This window comes from Salvelinus alpinus, chromosome 38, assembly GCF_045679555.1.
Source record: "Salvelinus alpinus chromosome 38, SLU_Salpinus.1, whole genome shotgun sequence".
Taxonomy (NCBI): Eukaryota; Metazoa; Chordata; class Actinopteri; order Salmoniformes; family Salmonidae; genus Salvelinus; species Salvelinus alpinus.
Genome location: NC_092123.1, coordinates 14,466,220 through 14,485,734, shown reverse-complemented (window position 1 = coordinate 14,485,734; position 19,515 = coordinate 14,466,220). Strand labels below are relative to the sequence as shown.

General features: G+C 41.5%; 1 protein-coding gene across 5 annotated transcripts in view; it reads right to left on the bottom strand.

Annotated features, from left to right (window-relative positions):
* The window catches only part of LOC139566244 (RNA-binding protein 45-like), a 35,479-nt gene continuing 15,964 nt past the window's right edge, over positions 1-19,515 (bottom strand). The window contains exons 7-12 of one of the 5 annotated variants that reach the window (XR_011673075.1): positions 16,870-16,969; positions 16,479-16,636; positions 13,649-13,870; positions 6,318-6,400; positions 442-628; positions 1-99 (exon numbers count right to left, since the gene is read on the bottom strand). Coding sequence is in view for 3 of the 5 variants with exons in the window: in XM_071387284.1 (XP_071243385.1) it covers positions 13,669-13,870; positions 16,479-16,636; positions 16,870-16,969 (460 nt within the window). In the remaining 2 variants the exon portion in view is untranslated. Of the gene's footprint in view, positions 100-441; positions 629-6,317; positions 6,401-10,466; positions 10,754-13,648; positions 13,871-16,478; positions 16,637-16,869; positions 16,970-19,515 lie in introns of those variants that run through there. The other 4 variants (XR_011673076.1, XM_071387284.1, XM_071387285.1 and 1 more) reach the window with 4 other exon arrangements.

The window sequence follows — 19,515 nt, the reverse complement described above, 5'->3', positions numbered from 1 at the left end:
TCAATTTGGCATTGGAAGTTTTATTGAAGTCATTAATACAGGAGTCACATCACATCGGGAGTCTCATCAGATCAGACGTTATCAGCAAGCCAGATCAATCTGTTGAAAGAGCACAAGCAGAACAAAGATATAAGTGCAAACGGATACAATTAATCTCTGCTCAACTCCTCACTTGCATCCTTCTCAAAACCCATTGGAGGTCTGAGGCGAGGAGACGGGTCGTCTCCTCCAATGGTGTTTTAGGAGGCGCAATGGTCCATCAATAGCTCTGTCTATGAAGTTGGTTACATTTCTCCAGCCCCATCCCTCAGCTTTTCACCAAAATGGCAGCGGGGAGTTTGCTTTGTTATTGTTTCAACTGCTAATTGCCACTTTAAGAAACACAAATGAGCATACATGTATGTTTAAGCATTCACAACTGTTGGGAGTGCGGTGCCATACCTTTAGCACCCAGGTGCAGCAGAGCTGACACACTAAAGATGAAGTTGTGGCAGATGTCTTGACCACTCTCTGGCTGTTCTCCAGATAACAGTAGCGCTGGAAGCTGTCCCAGGCATTGTTTGTAGCAACGTCACCTCCCTCAGAACCAGTGAAGATCTCCAGGTTCTTACAACGGCATTAGCATAATCTATAAAGAGAGCAGAACAATACAGGAGATATTATAGATTTAGTAGGAGTTCAAACTTAAAGTCCTTGTACAATCCATAGACATTGGTAAAAAGGTAACCAAAAACTGGAGTTTGAGGAATGTGGAGGGATACATACAGTGCATTTGGGAAATATTCAGACCCCTTGACTTTTTCCACAAATTGTTACGTTACAGCCTTATTCTAAAATGTATTAAATATTTTTTCCCTCATCAATCCACACACAATACCCCATACTGACAAAGTGAAAACAGGTTTAGAAATTTTAGCAAATGTATAATAAATAAACAGAAATACCTTATTTACATAAGTATTCAAACCCTTTGCTATGAGACTCAAAATTGAGCTCAGGTGCAACCGGTTTCCATTGATCATCATTGAGATGTTTCTACAACTTGGAGTCCACCTGTGGTAAATTAAATTGATTGGACATGATTTGGAAAGACACGCACCTGTCTATATAAAGTCCCACAGTTGACAGTGCATGTCAGAGCAAAGTGATGAGGTCAAAGGAATTGTCCATAGGGCTTCAAGACAGGATTGTGTCGAGGCACAGATCCGGGGAAGGGTACCAAAACATTTCTGGAGCATTGAAGGTCCCAAGAACACAGTGGCTTCAAAAATTCTTAAATGGAAGAAGTTTGGAACTTCCAAGACTCTTCCTAGGGCCAAACTGAGCAATCGGGGGGTGACCAAGAACCCGATGGTCACTGACAGAGCTCTAGAGTTCCTCTGTTGAGATGGGAGAACCTTCCAGAAGGACAACCATCTCTGCAGCACTACACATACACAGTCAACTTAGTGTATGTACATTTCTGACCCACTGGAATTGTGATACAGTGAATTATAAGTAAAATAATCTGTCTGTAAAAAATTGTTGGAAAAATTACTTGTGTCATGCAGAGTAGATGTCCTAACCGACTAGCCAAAACTATAGTTTGTTAACAAGAAATGTGTGGAGTGGTTGAAAAACTAGTTTTAATGACTCCAACCTAAGTGTATGTAAACTTCCGACTTCAACTGTATGTATGTATGTATGTACACTGCTCAAAAAAATAAAGGGAACACTAAAATAACACATCCTAGATCTGAATGAATGAAATATTCTTATTAAATAGTTTTTTCTTTACATAGTTGAATGTGCTGACAACAAAATCAGACAAAAATTATCAATGGAAATCAAATTTATCAACCCATGGAGGTCTGGATTTGGAGTCACACTCAAAATTAAAGTGGTAAACCACGCTACAGGCTGATCCAACTTTGATGTAATGTCCTTAAAACAAGTCAAAATGAGGCTCAGTAGTGTGTGTGGCCTCCACGTGCCAGTATGACCTCCCTACAACGCCTGGGCATGCTCCTGATGAGGTGGCGGATGGTCTCCTGAGGCATCTCCTCCCAGACCTGGACTAAAGCATCCGCCAACTCCTGGACAGTCTGTGGTGCAACGTGGCGTTGGTGGATGGAGCGAGACATGATGTCCCAGATGTGCTCAATTGGATTTAGGTCTGGGGAACGGGCGGGCCATTCCATAGCATCAATGCCTTCCTCTTGCAGGAACTGCTGACACACTCCAGCCACATGAGGTCTAGCATTAGGAGGAACCCAGGGCCAACCGCACCAGCATATGGTCTCACAAGGGGTCTGAGGATCTCATCTCGGTACCTAATGGCAGTCAGGCTACCTCTGGCGAGCACATGGAGGGCTGTGCGGCCCCCCAAAGAAATGCCACCCCACACCATGACTGACCCACCACCAAACCGGTCATGCTGGAGGATGTTGCAGGCAGCAGAACATTCTCCACGGCGTCTCCAGACTCTGTCACGTCTGTCACGTGCTCAGTGTGAACCTGCTTTCATCTGTGAAGAGCACAGGGCGCCAGTGGCGAATTTGCCAATCTTGGTGTTCTCTAGCAAATGCCAAACGTCCTGCATGGTGTTGGGCTGTAAGCACAACCCCCACCTGTGGACGTCGGGCCCTCATACCACCCTCATGGAGTCTGTTTCTGACCGTTTGAGCAGACACATGCACATTTGTGGCCTGCTGGAGGTCATTTTGCAGGGCTCTGGCAGTGCTCCTCTTGCTCAAAGGCGGAGGTAGCGGTCCTGCTGCTGGGTTGTTGCCCTCCTACGGCCTCCTCCACGTCTCCTGATGTACTGGCCTGTCTCCTGGTAGCGCCTCAATGCTCTGGACACTACGATGACAGACACAGCAAACCTTCTTGCCACAGCTCGCATTGATGTGCCATCCTGGATGAGCTGCACTACCTGAGCCACTTGTGTGGGTTGTAGACTCCGTCTCATGCTACCACTAGAGTGAAAGCACCGCCAGCATTCAAAAGTGACCAAAACATCAGCCAGGAAGCATAGGAACTGAGAAGTGGTCTGTGGTCACCACCTGCAGAATCACTCCTTTATTGGGGGTGTCTTGCTAATTGCCTATAATTTCCACCTGTTGTCTATTCCATTTGCACAACAGCATGTGAAATTTATTGTCAATCAGTGTTGCTTCCTAAGTGGACAGTTTGATTTCACAGAAGTGTGATTGACTTGGAGTTACATTGTGTTGTTTAAGTGTTCCCTTTATTTTTTTGAGCAGTATATATATATATATATATATATATATATATATATATTCAGAACCATATCCCTGTAATGCTTAGAGAAGATCTAATGTCAAGTGTTATTGAAGTGTTGTGGTTGCAGGTTCTTGGGGACCTGAATATTGACTGGTTTTCATCAAGCTGTCCGCTCAAGAGGAAGCTTCCTACTGTAACCAGTGCCTGTAATCTGGTTCAGGTTATTAATCAATCTACCAGAGTGTTTACAAACACTACAGGAACAAGATCATCCACATGTATCAATCACATTGTTATGACTGACGTGCAAAAAGTAAACTGCCTGTTACTCAGGCTCAAAAGCTAGGATATGCATATAATTGGTAGCATTGGATAGAAAACCCTCTGACGTTTCTAAAACTGTTAAAATAATGTCTGAGTATAACAGAACTGATATAGCAGGCGAAAACCCGAGGAGAATCCACCCTAAATATTTTTTGGTGAGATCACAGGCCATTTCAATGCCAGCCTATAGGAAATTCAAAATAATTCCTCCCAGATTGCAGTTCCTATGGCTTCCACTAGATGTCAATCTTTAGAAAGGGTTTCAGGCTTTTTTTGGAAAAATGAACAAGTATTTGTAGTTTTTCCAAGGTGTCCCCCATTGGAAAAATAGTCTTGTTGCGCACGTGAAAGAGAGCGGGCTCTTCGTTATTTATCTTCCCTATTGAACATACTATTCTCTGTCTTAAATATGTATATATATATAATATATTTAGATATTAGAATACCTGAGGATTAATTAGAAACATCTTTTGACTTGTTTGGACGAACTTTACCGGTAACTTTTTGGATTCGTTTGTATGCATGTTGAACGAGTGGATTACTGAATCAAGCGCGCCAACTAAACTGACATTTTTGGAATATAAAGAAGGACTTTATCGAACACAATGATCATTCATTGTGTAGCTGGGACACTTGGGATTGCAAACAGAGGAAGATCTTCAAAGGTAAGTGATTTATTTTAGCGCTATTTGGGATTTCTTTGACGCCTGTGCTGGTTTGGAAAAGTATTTTGGCGTGGGGCGCTGTCCTCAGAAGATCAAATGCTATGCTTTCGCCGTAAGGCCTTTTTTGAAATCTGGCAATGCTGTTGGATTAACAAGAAGTTAAGCTTTGAAATGATGTATGACACTTGTATTTTCATGAATGTTTAATATTACAATTTTTGTATTTCGCGCTCTGCAATTTCACCGGATGTTGTCGTGGTGGAATGCTAGCGGGACACTGATCTAAAAGAGGTTAAATGAAATTATGGGCAGAAGGACCAATTCAACTCCATCTTAAATCGAATCAGATGTCTTATTCATCACAAAATTTATTATTTTAATGATTATTTCATTGGCACAGTTGGCAAACTAGGCAGGAAATGCCCATGACAAACAGTGAGCAATTATATTCATGCATTAAAAAAACTAATAATGAAATAAAAGCAGTGCAAATTTGAATTTTGTAAAGTTAGCGTGGGAGAGGTGGAAAAATTATTGTTAACGATCAATAATGACAAACCTCCTGGCATTGACAACTTAGATGGAAAGCAATCTGAGTATAGAGGAAAGTCTTTGTCCTCAGGCATGGAGGGAAACCAAAGTAATCCCGCTACCCAAGTGGTAAAGCGGCCTTTACTGGTTCTAACAGCAGATTTATAAAGCTTGCTGCCAGCTCTTAGCAAACTGTTGAAAAAAATGGTGTTTGACCAAATACAATTGTTACGGATACAAGTATTCTGCGTGTATCCTGTGTGTATTTCATTTCTCTCCTTCTTCCCTACTCACAGGTGACCATCATCATTCCCCAATTAGTCATCAATCAGTCGCTAATCAGAAGACACCTGCTCCTTTTCTCCTACCCAATCACAGTCCCTTTCCCTTGGTTTAAAAACCCTGTCAGTTGTGTTCTCTAGAGCTCAATTCTCTTTGTCAATGCCAACTGTCTGTAGATCTCTTGTTTGGTTTGCAACTACATGTCACTTTGTCCCCATCTGTGAGTATTGGTTTTGTTATGGTGTTTGAGTGTTTCTTTGATAGTGGGAAAAGGGGGTAACCAGACAGGTCGCCCATGGGCATACACTACCCGTAGGTAAACTTTGTTAAATACACTAGTTAGAACTGGGCGGACCACCCACTGTATTTTTGGTTAGTTAGCTGTTGGTGAAGTAGGCTAGTCTAGCTTAGGGGTGTTTGTGGATACTTATTATTTCTTTCCTTGGGTCCAGCTCAGCCCCTTTTCCTGCTCCCCCCTTTACCGTGTGTTTAGAAATAAACCCTGAGTGTTTGACGGTAGATATTAGTTGTCGTGGTTATTTTGTTCTCACTCTTACTTTGTCACTACTATAATTTGCATGAGTTATGTTACGGGTCCCATTACCATCCCCCCTAGACTGTCGGGCAAAAGGGATTCGTAACAACAATGCTATTTCTCTGTAAACAAATTAACAACACATTTTCAGCATGCTTATAGAGAAGGGCACTCAACATGTACACTAACACAAATGACTGATGATTGTTTGAAAGAAATTGATAATAAGAAGATTGTGGGAGCTGTACTGTTAGATTTCAGTGCAGCCTTTGATATTATTGACCATAACCTGTTATTGAAAAAACTTAAGTGCTTCAACCTCAGCACTGAATCCACGATATGGCAAATAGAACTCAAAAGTATTTTCTTTAATGGATTGCCATTCGTAATCCCCAAATCCAGAACAAATTCAAAAAAACATACAGTATTATATAGAGCCCTTATTGCATGGAACTTCCTTCCATCTCATATTGCTCAAATAAACAGCAAACCTGGTTTCAATAACAGAAAGCAACACCCCACGGCACAACGCCTCTCCCCTATTTGACCTAGATAGTTGTGTATGCGTTGATGTGTGCCTTTTAAAAAATGTATGTAGTTCGGTCCTTGTCCAATGATGTTCTGTATTATGTTTTGTGTGGACCCAAGGAAGAGTAGCTGCTACTTTTGCAACATAAATGGGGATCCTAATAAAGTACCAATACTTGTAGTAGTCCCCAGAGTGCTGTGTATAGAGGAGAGCCAAGGTAACCTACTTGGAACAGAATGGATTCCTGTATCTCCTGTCTGTCAGCTGAGCAGAGACAAACTTCAACATCACATATTAGTGACAATGGACCTGCATGGAAAGAGGGATGGAGAGAGAAATGATTTGAGGTCATTCTCATTTATTGCACAAAAACTGACAAGGGTAAAAGTTATTAAATCTTTATTTCAATCTCAAAGTATGCGGTAAGCGGTTATAAATATTCCCTATTATTTGGTTCGGAGCCTGACCCTTTTGGCTCCCCCTCAATCACGGCCCTCTTCCCCAGTGAGGGTCGTCCCTGTATGTACTCATTCTGCCCCCCCAATGAGGTATAATAAGAACTCAAGACTGTGTACAAGATGTCTGACTGTTGTTTTCAAGGTAATCTAAGGTAATCTACTCACGCCGATTCCAGGTTGCATCCAGTTTATACGAACCATGCGCACTAGCACTCAGCGCAAGCAGCAATGAAAACATGACAGACATTGGATGAATATAAAATAACTTAGTCTGTGTGATTTAAAAAAATAATAATACTTTTGGCCTCTGCAACAATTAACTGAATAATTCAATGGGTGTTTTGTGCAAAAAGGTGATGACTAAAGTGTGTAAGAAATTTTCAAATCTGGCCGCCAATGGAAATTATTATTTCTGGGCCAGGCATCAGCTAAACTGAACTGCAGTACCAAAGCAAAACTGTATACCTTTATTTATTCAAGTTAGTCTCATTGAGATAAAATCTCATGAGACCTGGTCCGACCTTGACACCAGCAGGGGGAAACAATGTTTGAGACAAATCAGACATACTGTAACAACTTAGACACACCATGAATTTTTTTTTTTTTTTTTTAACATACATTTCAATTAAAGAAACATACGCGTCAAGTCGTAATGATAATCACATTTCTCAGTAACGTGAGTCAACCAAACCTATAAACTCCTCAAAGGAAACAAGATCCTGGGGCCCCTTGCTCCCCCCTCTCAGTCATGCTGGTCTTCCAAGTCCTCCTCCTCTATTAAACCCTTCCTCGACATATCTACAATGCTCTTAGTTAAACCAGAGACTATAGAAAACGAAACTACCTTTGGTTAAACCACAGGGTTAAATGTTAGCTGACTAACATTAGCTAGTTCGCTTTCTAGCTAACTGACATTAACCTAGCTTGGCTCATCAATAGCCTGCTTTAATAACAAAAGACAAAATAACTACCTTAAATTTTGAAATCATAGTTGATTAGCTAGCTGGTTGGTTTCTCCAGTGAAAAACGAATCGAACTTACATCATCAGCCATCATTCACCATCCCCTTTCATCTTCTGTGGTCAAAAAAGTGGTAAGAGATCACTCAAGCCATGACTGGCCCAAAAACCTGACCATTTGCGTTTCAGTAGACTGCTACAGGCTATGTTCATTGGCTAGAACTTTCCTGGTATAAAAAGATAGTAAGCAGTTGCGAGAGCAAAATTGATTTTGGAGAGCAAACACGAAAATTGGTGAGAGGAGATCTGTGGGGATGTCTTGAAGTATTTCTTCAAGGAAACAAAAGCCTCTGGCCTCTAAATAATTTACTGCATATGGAAATGTGGTTCTGCTCGCTTAAAGTCACACTTGCAAGCTCTCAAGTTAAATTTGTGCGCACCACGCTGGCCTGCGCTCATGTGAACCCGTCCTCTGCTCGACTACATTTCTTCTCTTTCGACTCGTTTTTACTCGCGCAATGACGTTTCATCTTGCTCGCGCCCGTTCGACTTTTGAATTGGCTATGACTCCATACATTTACTCAAGTTTTTCCTTTATTTTGGCAGCTACCTGTATATCTATTGTTTTTGTCAAAATTGGTCAGGCTCCGTAAATTTGGTTTGGAGTCAGGACTGAGACTGGACCACTCATGAACACAACACTGTCCCTGCCAGTGACAAGCATCCCCATAAAATGATGCTGCCACCACAATACATCAAAAATACAAAAGGGTTTCACTGTTGTATTGGATTTTCCCTTGCCTGACACTGTGATACCTTTGGTTCACAGTCTTGAGATTAATGCCATACATTTGTTTGTAAAATCTCCACAAAGAATGTTGAATACAATTATAGTTTTTACTTTACTGTTCGTCCATGCGGTTGGTCCTTTTGACGCTTGGAATGAGACAATATATCCACAGGAAAGTATCAGTAAATAACCTTATCTAAGCACTGGTAGTGAGTTCAGATTTCTATCACCTTAAACATGTAAACATTTGCAAGAGCTCAGCAAGTATGCATGTGTGGCGTGCATGTATTTCCATCTTGTGCACACTTTGAAAAGTTGATCTATAATCTTCTGTGGATCACAGGAGTTTGGTGGCACATTATATACCTTGCATTTGAGGGTTAGTTTAAGAGTTGGGGAAAACATGGCAGAGGCTGTTGAAGATTTTGCACAAGGGCCCACCCTAGACTATAAGCGCAGCAGCACAGTTGATACTGTACTGTGGATTGCCATTGTCTCATGTCAGACAGCGTCACTCCTCCACGCTCTCGTTTCTCAATCAGTTCCACGGCTCTCGTTTCTCAATCAGTGGAGGCGGAATCGACGCGCCGATGTAAGACCAAGGTGGATTGGATTTTTTTTTTTTACATTACTATTGTGACGCATAATTGCCATGGTAATATGGAATGTCCAGTCAATGAACATTTAGGGTAATAAGGCCTAGTCATTCTATAGACTTGGCCTTCCAACGCTTACATCAAATGCTTTATAACAGCATCATATCCCGTAGTAACAGTGCCATTCCAAACACAAAAACCAAGAAAATAAACTAATAATCATCTAATAATAAGAGAGTCATCTTAGATAGTTAATAGCCGAAGTTTGTATTTAGAAGCCTTTTGACCAGTGAGCTTTGCAGCCCAAATGACACTCATCTAACCACTAGCAAGGGCCCCAACGTCTCCTGTCAACTCTCCTCTTTCGCCTCACGGTCCAAATGGCTCTACATCTCCTACGGACTGGGCGAGAAGTGAATCATCTTCATCTGGGAGTGATGATTGTTATACCTGAGTAGCTAGACAAGCACTTTAATAGGCTTTGACTTGTCAACAAAAATAAAATACAGCGGGATATAAAGTACCCTAATGGATGTAAGAGGATGACGCACTTCTTTTGAGCATAAAATGAAGAACAATCGGCCCAAAATTGTACGAGTAGACCCTCCCGTAGCTTAGAATGCTTAGCGTATTATCATAAAGTGATAATGCCCAAAAAGGATATATAGTCTTGACACAAATCTAGGTTTGCTACCCAAGCCAGCTGGTCGTTCTATCGGTTTGGTTGTCAGACGCGACCCAGTCGTTCAGTCTTTTTGTTCTGTATCTATAGACACGTCACCCAGTCATTCGTTCTAAATGTTCCATTGCCATACTGGCTGGCAAAAGTCTTATCCCTTGCTTGCTAGTCAGCCAACTACAGTTAATTTACAGTCAGGTCAAACAGTGCAGCCAGAATAACAACAAAGTAGCTGAATTTGCATAAGCTGTTTTCTAGTAACATTTATGTATTTAACAATGAGCTAATGAGGCGCGATTTCACCTGGCATGAAAATGTGCTCACCTGAAAATGTGCTCTCACGTCAGGACACGGTTGTTCAGAGAGCCAACAACCCAGCTAACACAATCACTTCAAACTGAAGCTGGCAAGACAGCAAAGTAGCTGCACTTCATTTCGTTTGACCTTTTTTCAAATTGACGTCTTTGTATATATATATACACACACAAAAAAATGATGCTAGCCGATTTCGACTGGCTGAAAAACGCTGCCTGCCTGTCTCGTTCCGACACGTTCATTACTATGGGGCAGCTGTTACATGTTGGTTTATACATATCTCCGCTGCTGAAACGAAATGTTAGTCTAAAAGAATGTGAGAATGTCTAGATGCTTTTTATAGTGGAGATCAAGTTTATAAATTGCCTGGCTGGGCTGATGAGACAGTGGATTGCGCAGTCAGATTGAACAGAGTAAATAGGCATTTTAACGTCATAGATTTAGCCGGTGTTAACTTCTGGAATAGACACCAGCTAGAATGCGGTTTTAACCAACTAGCATTTAGGATTAGACCCACCCGTTGTATAATAGAGATATTATGGTGTTTGTGAAATGCAATCAATGATTAACAGACCAGACAAACTTATCCTTTTGTTTATTGAGCAATTCAGGGTACATACATGGTGAACAAGCTTGAGTATATATCGTAAGTAGTATTAACTGTGACTACACTACTGTAAGTCCTAACTGATATCATACCTCACATTATGAAAAGAAACGTCTTGCAAGTTTGATGCTAGTGGCAATGTCACAAAAAGGTACAGAAATCAATGTCTGTAGTAGTTGGTCGTGTCATCGTCTCAGTATGTCCAGTCATGTCCGTTGTCATGTCCAGTCATGTCCGTGGTCATGTCCGTGGTCACCTCTGCAGAAACAAAAACATTCAGGATTCAGTGAGACATGTGGCTTCTAAAGCCTTCCCTGGCATTGTCACTCAATTCAAACTGTGACTACCAGCCGCCATCAATCTGATCTGGACTGAGGGAGTAAACTTGTGGGTAGTCTCACCAGACTCAGGCCACGCCACACGCTCCGTGAGAAAATACTACCTTTTGGAAGTGTGTAATTACGCTGTAATTAATCATTGTCACAATCAAATTTTCAGAAATGTTATTGGTCACATACACATATTTAGCAGATGTTATTGTAGGTATAGCGAAATGCTTGCGTGTCATATGTGTCATATTAGTTGATGGTGCTATGAGACCAGTGTAAACATAACCAGTTGGTTAAGTTAATACTAGAACCGCCAGTGGCGTTTGATTTTGCAAGGAATAGAGCGATTTCTTCGACAAGCTATGCTAAGCAGGCTACACAGAGAAGCAGCACAGCTTGTAGGGGAAACCGCTCGAGTCGTACAAAATGGAATATAACGTTGCGGAAAATGTTCGTAATTACACAATTTCATGTGTACTCGAGGCCGATCGATTAATTAGGACCGATTTCAAATTTTCATAACAATCGCAATCAGCATTTTTGGACTCCGATTACATTGCATTCCACGAGGAAACTGCGTGGCAGGCTGACCACGTTACGCGAGTGCAGCAAGGAGCCAAGGTAAGTTGCTAGCTAGCATTAAACGTATCTTATAAAAAACAATCAATCTTCACATAATCACTAGTTAACTACACATGGTTGATGATATTACTAGGTTAACTTCTTTGGGATATGGGGCAACATTTTCACTTTTGGATGAATAGCGTGCCCAGAGTAAACTGCCTTCTACTCAGTCCCAGATGCTAATATATGCATATTATTAGTAGTATTGGATAGGAAACACTCTGAAGTTTCTGAAACTGTTTGAATGATGTCTGTGAGTATAACAGAACTCATATGGCAGGCAAAAACCTGAGGACAAACCATTCAGAATCCACCATTCAAAAATCCAAACAGGAAGTGGGAAATCTGAGGTTTGTAGTTTTTGAACTCAGCCCCTATCGAATACACAGTGGGATATGGGTTATTTTGCACTTTTGCACACTTTCCACTAGATGTCAACCGTCTTTAGAACGTTGTTTCAGGCTTCTACCGTGAAGGGGGGCCGGATGAGAGCTGTTTGACTAAGGGGTCTGGCAGCAGCCTCGTTCTCAGTCACGCGCATTTCACATGAGAGGTAGCTCTCGTTCCATTGCTTTTCTACAGACAATGGAATTCTCTGGTTGGAACATTAATGATAAAAACATCCTAAAGATTGATTCTATACTTAGTTTGACAAGTTTCTACGACCTGTAATACAACTTTTTAAACTTTTCGTCCGACTGGACCTGAACCCGCATTTGGATTTGTTTACCAAACGCCCTAACAAAAGAAGCTATTTGGACATAATTGATGGACTTTATGGAACAAATCAAACATTTGTCGAACTGGGATTCCTCGGAGTGCATTCTGATGAAGATCATCAAAAGTAAGTGAATATTTATAATGCTATTTCTGACTAATGTTGACGGCGCAACACGGCGGATATTTCTTTTGGCTGTTTTGGGCTCTGAGCGCCATACTCAGATTATGCTTTTTGCGTTAAGTTTTTTTTAAATCTGACACAGCGGTTGCATTAAGGAGAAGTTTATCTATATTTCCATGTATAACACATGTATTTTCATCAACATTTATAATGAGTATTTCTGTAAATTCATGTGGCTATCTGCAAAATCACTGCATGTTTTGGAACTACTGAACGTAACACGCCAATGTAAAATGAGATTTCTGGATATAAATATGAACTTTACCGAACAAAACATACATGTATTGTGTAACATGAAGTACTATGAGTGTCATCTGATGAAGATCATCAAAGGTTAGTGATTCATTTTATCTCTATTTGTGCTTTTTGTGACTCCTCTCTTTGGTGGGAAAAACGGCAGGGTTTTTCTGTGACTTGGTGGTGACCTAACATAATCGCTTGTGGAGCTTTCGTTGTAAAGCATTTTTGAAAATCAGACACTGTGGCTGGATTAACGAGAATTTTATCTTTAAAATGGTGCATAATACTTGTATGTTTGAGAAATTTGATTTATGAGATCTGTTGATTTGTATTTGGCGCCCTGCAATCTCATTGGCTGTTGGCGAGGAACCCCAGTCCGAGACAGGTTAACTAGCTTGTCCTGAGTTGCATATAATCAATGCGGTGCCTGTTAATTTATCATCGAATCACAGCCTACTTTGCCAAACGGGGGTTGATTTAACAAAAACGCATTCGCGAAAAAAGCACAATCGTTGCACAAATTTACATGAAAATGTTGAGTTGGTAGTAAAATAGTGAACTATTCCTTTTAAAAAAAGGTCCAATGCAGCCATTTTTTCTCTCAATATTAAATAATTTCTGGATAACAATTTAAGCATCTTAAATGTGATTATTTTTTACCATTTTGATTGAAAAACTAAAATAGCTTCTTAGCAAAAAGAGCATTTTCACTAGCAACAATCATTTTTATTCTAGGACTGTGTGAGTGGTCTGAATAGGGAGTGGGAAACAGAAAAATAGATGTTATTGGTAGAGAGGTTTGGATGATGTCACCAGGAAGGCCAAAACTCCATCCCACCTTTATAGGCTGAAATTTCAGGCGGTCGTTTCAAATAGCTTACACTAAAAGTACATTATCATAATTTTCACAGTATTAGTCAGAGTGGAATACATACACATGCATTCTTAAGAAAAATATAATTGAAAAGGTTTACAAAATTAAGAAATTAAGAGTTAGGGTTAACAATGTTAATTTAGCATTAACAAAATACATTAATCTTAACTTTGAAACTGACTTACCTCTTTTACCTAGGAATTGGCTAGTATGTCCGCGGGCGCTTGTGGGACTCCTCCCTTGGTTCCCTGGGCGGGTCAGCCAGCATCACCTTCATCCTCACTCCGTTCACCATTTTACCATGCAAGGCAGCCATAGCGTCGCCCGCACTCTCTTTCTCTGCGTACTTCATGTAGCCTACGTTCCTCCCAGGCACGAGGTGCACCTCCACAAGGGAACCAAATCGACTGCAGAAAGAACCATCAGTAAGCACTTTATTAGGCCTGATTGCTTAGAAAACATGAAATAGTTTGTTAACCGTTAGGTAACTAAATATTGTATGAATTTATGAACATTAGTCAGTGTGTGTGTGCGTGTATGTTTAAACCATGTACAGTCGTGACCTCGTCCCCAGATTAATTTCTACCGCCTCCAGAGCCTGGAAACAGTGTGTGATTCTCTGCGACTAAGGGAGCAAGGTTCCAAAGTCTAGGTGAGAGAGCCTCCTAAAGTAAGCCTTGACCGAGCCAGAACGGCCCATAGAGACAGGAGCCTAAGTCCTGTAGCGTGAAGCAGCTTGACGTACAATTACACGCCCTGGACAGGACAATAGTCTGTCGCAGGGCCTTACCCCAAATTACCCCCAATCCATCTCCTTAATGCTCAGTGCCTGATACTGATTTACTTTAGATTTTGACCCCCCCCCCCCCCACACTTTGTTCAGGGACACATTATTCCATTTCTGTTAGTCACATGTCTGTGGAACTTGTTCAGTTTGTCTCAGTTGTTGAATCACCACCCCAGACCATGACGGACCCTCCACCTCCAAAATTGATCCCGCTCCAGAGTACAGGCCTCAGTGTAATGCTCATTCCTTCGACGATAAACGCAAATCCGACCATCACCCTTGGTGAGACAAAACCCTGACTCGTCAGTGAAGAGCACTTTTTGCCAGTCCTGTCTGGTCCAGCAACGGTGGGTTTGTGCCCATAGGCGACGTTGTTGCCGATGATGTAAGGCAGGTCCTCACCAGACAACAGGCCTACAAGCCCTCAGTCCAGTCGCTCTCAGCCTATTGCGGACAGTCTGAGCACTGATGGAGGGATTGTGTGGTCCTGGTGTAACTCGGGCAGTTGTTGCCATCCTGTACCTGTCCCGTATGTGATGTTCGACTGTACCGATCCTGTGCAGGTGTTGTTACATGTGGTCTGCCACTACGAGGACGAGCCGCTGTCTGTCCTGTCTCCCTGTAGCGCTGTCTTAGGCGTCTCACAGTACGGACATTACAATTTATTACCCTGGCCACATCTGCAGTCCTCATGCCTCCTTGCAGCATGCCTAAGGCACGTTGACGCTGATGAGCAGGGACCCTGGGCATCATTCTTTTGGTGTTTTTCAGAGTCAGTAGAAAGGCCTCTTTAGTGTCCTAATTTTTCATAACTGTGACCTTAATTGCCTACAGTCTGTAATCTGTTAGTGTCTTATTGACCGTTCCACAGGTGCATGTTCATTAATTGTTTATGGTTCATTGACCAAGCATGGGAAACAGTGTTTAAACCAATTACAAATGAAGATCTGTGAAGTTATTTGGATTGTTACAAATTATCTTTGAAAGACAGGGTCCTGAAAAATACATATCAGCAAAAAAAGAAACCTCCCTTTTTCAGGAAAGTATTCAGACCACTTGACTTTTTCCCCATAATGGCAAAGCAAAAGCAGGTTGAGTGTTTTTCAAAAGTATTAAAAATAGAAAAATTTATATCACATTTACATAAGTATTCAGATCCTTTACTCAGTACGTTGTTGAAGCACGTTTGGCAGCGATTACATCCTTGAGTATTACACTACAAGTTTGGCACACCTGTATTTGGGGAGTTTCTCCCATTCTTCTCTGTAGATCCTCTCAAGCTCTGTCAGGTTGGATTGGGTGCATCGATGCTAAGCTATTTTCAGGTCTCTCTAGAGATGTTCATTTGGGTTCAATTCCGTGCACTGGCTGGGCCACTCAAGGACATTCAGACTTGTCCTGAAGCCACTCCTAAGCTGTGTGCTTAGGGTTGTTGTCCTGTTGGAAGGTGAACATTTGCCACAGTCTGAGGTCCTGAGCGCTCTAGAGCAGGTTTTCATCAAGGAGCTTTCTGTACGAGCTTTCTGATCCTGACTAGTCTCTCAGTCCCTGCTGCTGAAAAACATCCCCACAGCATGATGCTGCCACCACCATGCTTCACCGTAGGGATGGTGCCAGGTTTCCTCCAGACGTGACGCTTGGCATTCAGGCCAAAGAGTTCAATCGTGGTTTCATCAGACCAGAGAATCTTGTTTTCGCTTCTTATTATGGGGTATAGTGTGTAGATTGATGAGGATTTTTTAAATGTTATATCCATTTTAAAATAATGCTGTAGCGTAACAAAATGTGGAAAAAGTCAAGTGGTCTGAATATTTTCCGAATGTACTGTACATTTTATTTGGCCCCCCAAGTTCTGAGAATAAAATAATGTATTGTGCCAGTTGCGGAACCCCGTTCTAAGTTGTATGCTAGATGGTGATGGACAGAGATCAGTCAATTAAAATCCAGCGGGAGGAATTTTACCCGCTCCTGTCATAGGCTCTGTCTAAGTCGCTATCTAAGAGCGAGCCGCCTGGTGGACAAGACTAATGATGACCCTAATCCTATATAAACCATGAACACCAGGCTTTATACATGTATTTAATTAACTTGAAAGTTTACAAATATTAAAATAATGTTGATAAGCAGCAATTTATAAGACCTTCAATTAATGTGTTGTTATCAGAACAAGGACTCATTGGGATTGTGAACTGAAGGACTCAGTTTAGCTATTTTAAGTTCGTCCATACCAGAAGACATCTTCCAGGACGTCCATGGGAAGAGGTGCAGGGCTGAAGACCACAAAGAGACGCTCCTTAACCCGGCTATCTGGGGGTGCCAGGTTCTTCAGAGAGGGAAGTGATACATCTGTCTGGACGCGGGGCATCGGAGAGGCTGTGCGGTAACCCTGAGACACATCACATCAAGAGATTAACAGAGTACCCATGCGCACACCAACATCCTAAAAGCAAATAATTGAACATCTACGATCTAGAAAAAAATGTGTTAATCCATGAAAAGTTTATTTGGAAAGGTTGTGAGCTCCTCTGGCGATCTATGCCAATCTTGATACTAGAATAACTGCTAAGTGCAAGTACATTCAAACACTGTTTACATTATGAAACAAACACTGTTACTTACTGTATTCATCTTCATCAGTTGCTGGCTGGTGGTAGGACCATTCCACACCATTGACATCATCTGAGCAGCAACCAGCTGCATTGCCATCTTCCCGACAGGACTAACAAAAGGACATGACAATATTCTTACAATGGTGACCCACTAGAGTTGTTTTTAATATCTTTCAGCATTTCTCGAAAGGACGGGTAGAGACAGTGACAACCACATAAAGTAGACATCCAATTTGATGCATTCATTCTATCGATAAAAACACTTATTCTTGTGAGTACTGCTACTTCTAGGGAAACTGGTTCTGAGAGAAATTAAGCTGCGTGTATCCAATTGTAGTTAATACTATTAACAATAATTTAAAACATGCTTTTCATTGAAAAACAATGCAGTGAGTGCAATAAAATAAATAAAACGAGACAGACAAAATGAGACCAACTGTGTTCTTTGTCAGCCACTGACAGCCACTGTTCAAGACTGTCAAAATTCAACTTCAAATTCGATAAATCAAAAGCAATGCTTCATTTTGCCATTTAATTTTCCTCATATCGTTTTCAACCTGTATTGATTGTCAAACACAGTGGGCAGGTTTTTGGTAATGTGTTTCGGGCATGCTAGCTGTATCGATATGGTGTTTTAAGGCCGTACCGGCAACAACAGCCAGTGTAAGACCCCACAGAAGAACAGACAATGTTTGCGAGAACTTTGCGGGAGGGGACTATAAAGCTCAGTGGAGGGGACACGGGGAGATACTAGTAGCTAGCTAATATGGCCAATCGGCTATTATACACTGAGTGTACAAAACATTAGGAACACCTTCCTAATATTGAGTTGCACCCCCCCTTTTGCCCCCAGGATAGCCTCAATTAGTCTGGGAATTGACTCCACAAGGTGTCGAAAACATTCCACAGGGATGCTGGCCTATTTTGACTCCAATGCATCCAAGGGAAGGAACCAAGTATCCGGGTAGGCTGCAACCTGTTCAGAATGAGTCTGACGTCATCAGATACTTTCCAAGTCAATGCCTGGAGGTCTGTAAGACTTGATGTCGACCTCAAGACATGTGTTAAGGGGACCTGTAGTAGTTTTACTACACATCAATGTGTCTTACACCATTGTAGTGGTGATAGCTATAAAATAGACTCCCTCATACCTATTTTATCCACGGAGGAGCTAACCTCACGATGGAAGTACTCTATAAGCACCGGACCAGTCGTATGCGGTGTGATCATGGTTCATGACTTCTAATAGCTTTCCTCCTGAATGGAGGGTTCTATTTATTAGTGGCATGTGAGTTAACCATCAGAAGAGTGTTCTGGAGATTCCCTTACATGTGTTGCAATCTGAGTTACTACCAACTCCTCTGTCGCTGTTATCAATAGCAAATAGTTTTGGGAGGTGTGAATGGAATTTATATGTTTAAATGAATTATTAGAATATTCCACCCTGAAACCATATAATTGTATGAAATTGATTAGAATCAATTTAATTGATTAGAATCATACATTTTATTGATTAGAATCATAAATTATTATTAATGATGTGTGTAGTCTTAGTCAGTAAAATTATAATAAATGATGTGTGTAGTTTTAGTCAGAATTAGGGTAAAACAATATACCTGTCCAATATGTCTCTATATTATCTTAAACACAGACCTTGGTTAGGGGCCACAGAGATTTGGGAAAGGTCAGGGAGTACTTCTCACGGTCCCTAATCGTTGTCGGCTGGGTATTGATAAAGTATGTGCGTCGGATACCTACTGTTCTTATGTATGTATGTGCGTATGATATCTACTGTTTGTGTGGAAGTATGTGCGCCGCTATAAAATGGATGTCTTTGTATTGTGGACTTCAGAACGTTCTTCTGAATAAACATTTCACTATTGTAGGCTGGGCCTCTGTTTTCATTTCAACCAGTATCTTACAAATTCTGGGTTGCAGACTGAGTAGTTAATTGAAGTTCAGTTTATGAACATAATTCTCTTAACAGAGGTCTCTAACCCTCTTACTGATTGGGGCTGGACTGACTGTGCTGGCACTGGTACTTGTACTCAAGAGGACCAGTTATCCTACCAATTTATTCTGAAATGTTATCCTACCGGAACACATGAATAGAACATTTTACTAGTTGCATTGTAGTTGAACCTACACATGGCAAGGAATGGTTATTTTTGTTGGAGGTGGAAAGTCCTCTGGACTTCTTTTATGACCAGTGTGGTACACCTCAGTGATATCTTAGATGTGTTCTAAGGTTATCCCCGTCGAGAGGCTTGTCCGCTCCTCTCTGTTCAAATGGGGAAGTTTAAAACTAGGTTTGATTTCTGCTCTGGCGGCCTCGCACAGTGTTGCACGTAGTCTCGACCCCGCCAGCAGCCTCGATGAAACTCATCATGGGTCTGGGTTAGTATTACCCCCTTTGTGTCTCGGGAGCTCCCCACCAGCGGTTGGTGTTGGTATCTGAGGCACAAACGAAAAGATTGGACGAGTTGTCAGCGACCGCGTTATTAAATTGGCTGTAAGCTTCCAACCAAATCCCCTGGTGTTTGTGCTTCAAAAAGCTCAGTGGCTGTCGAGGCCCCTCAGTCACCACAGCGTCCGCATGTGGCAACCTCTTCAGTACCTGCGAACTGAGACGAGGAAATCTGTCTGTGATCGTGTT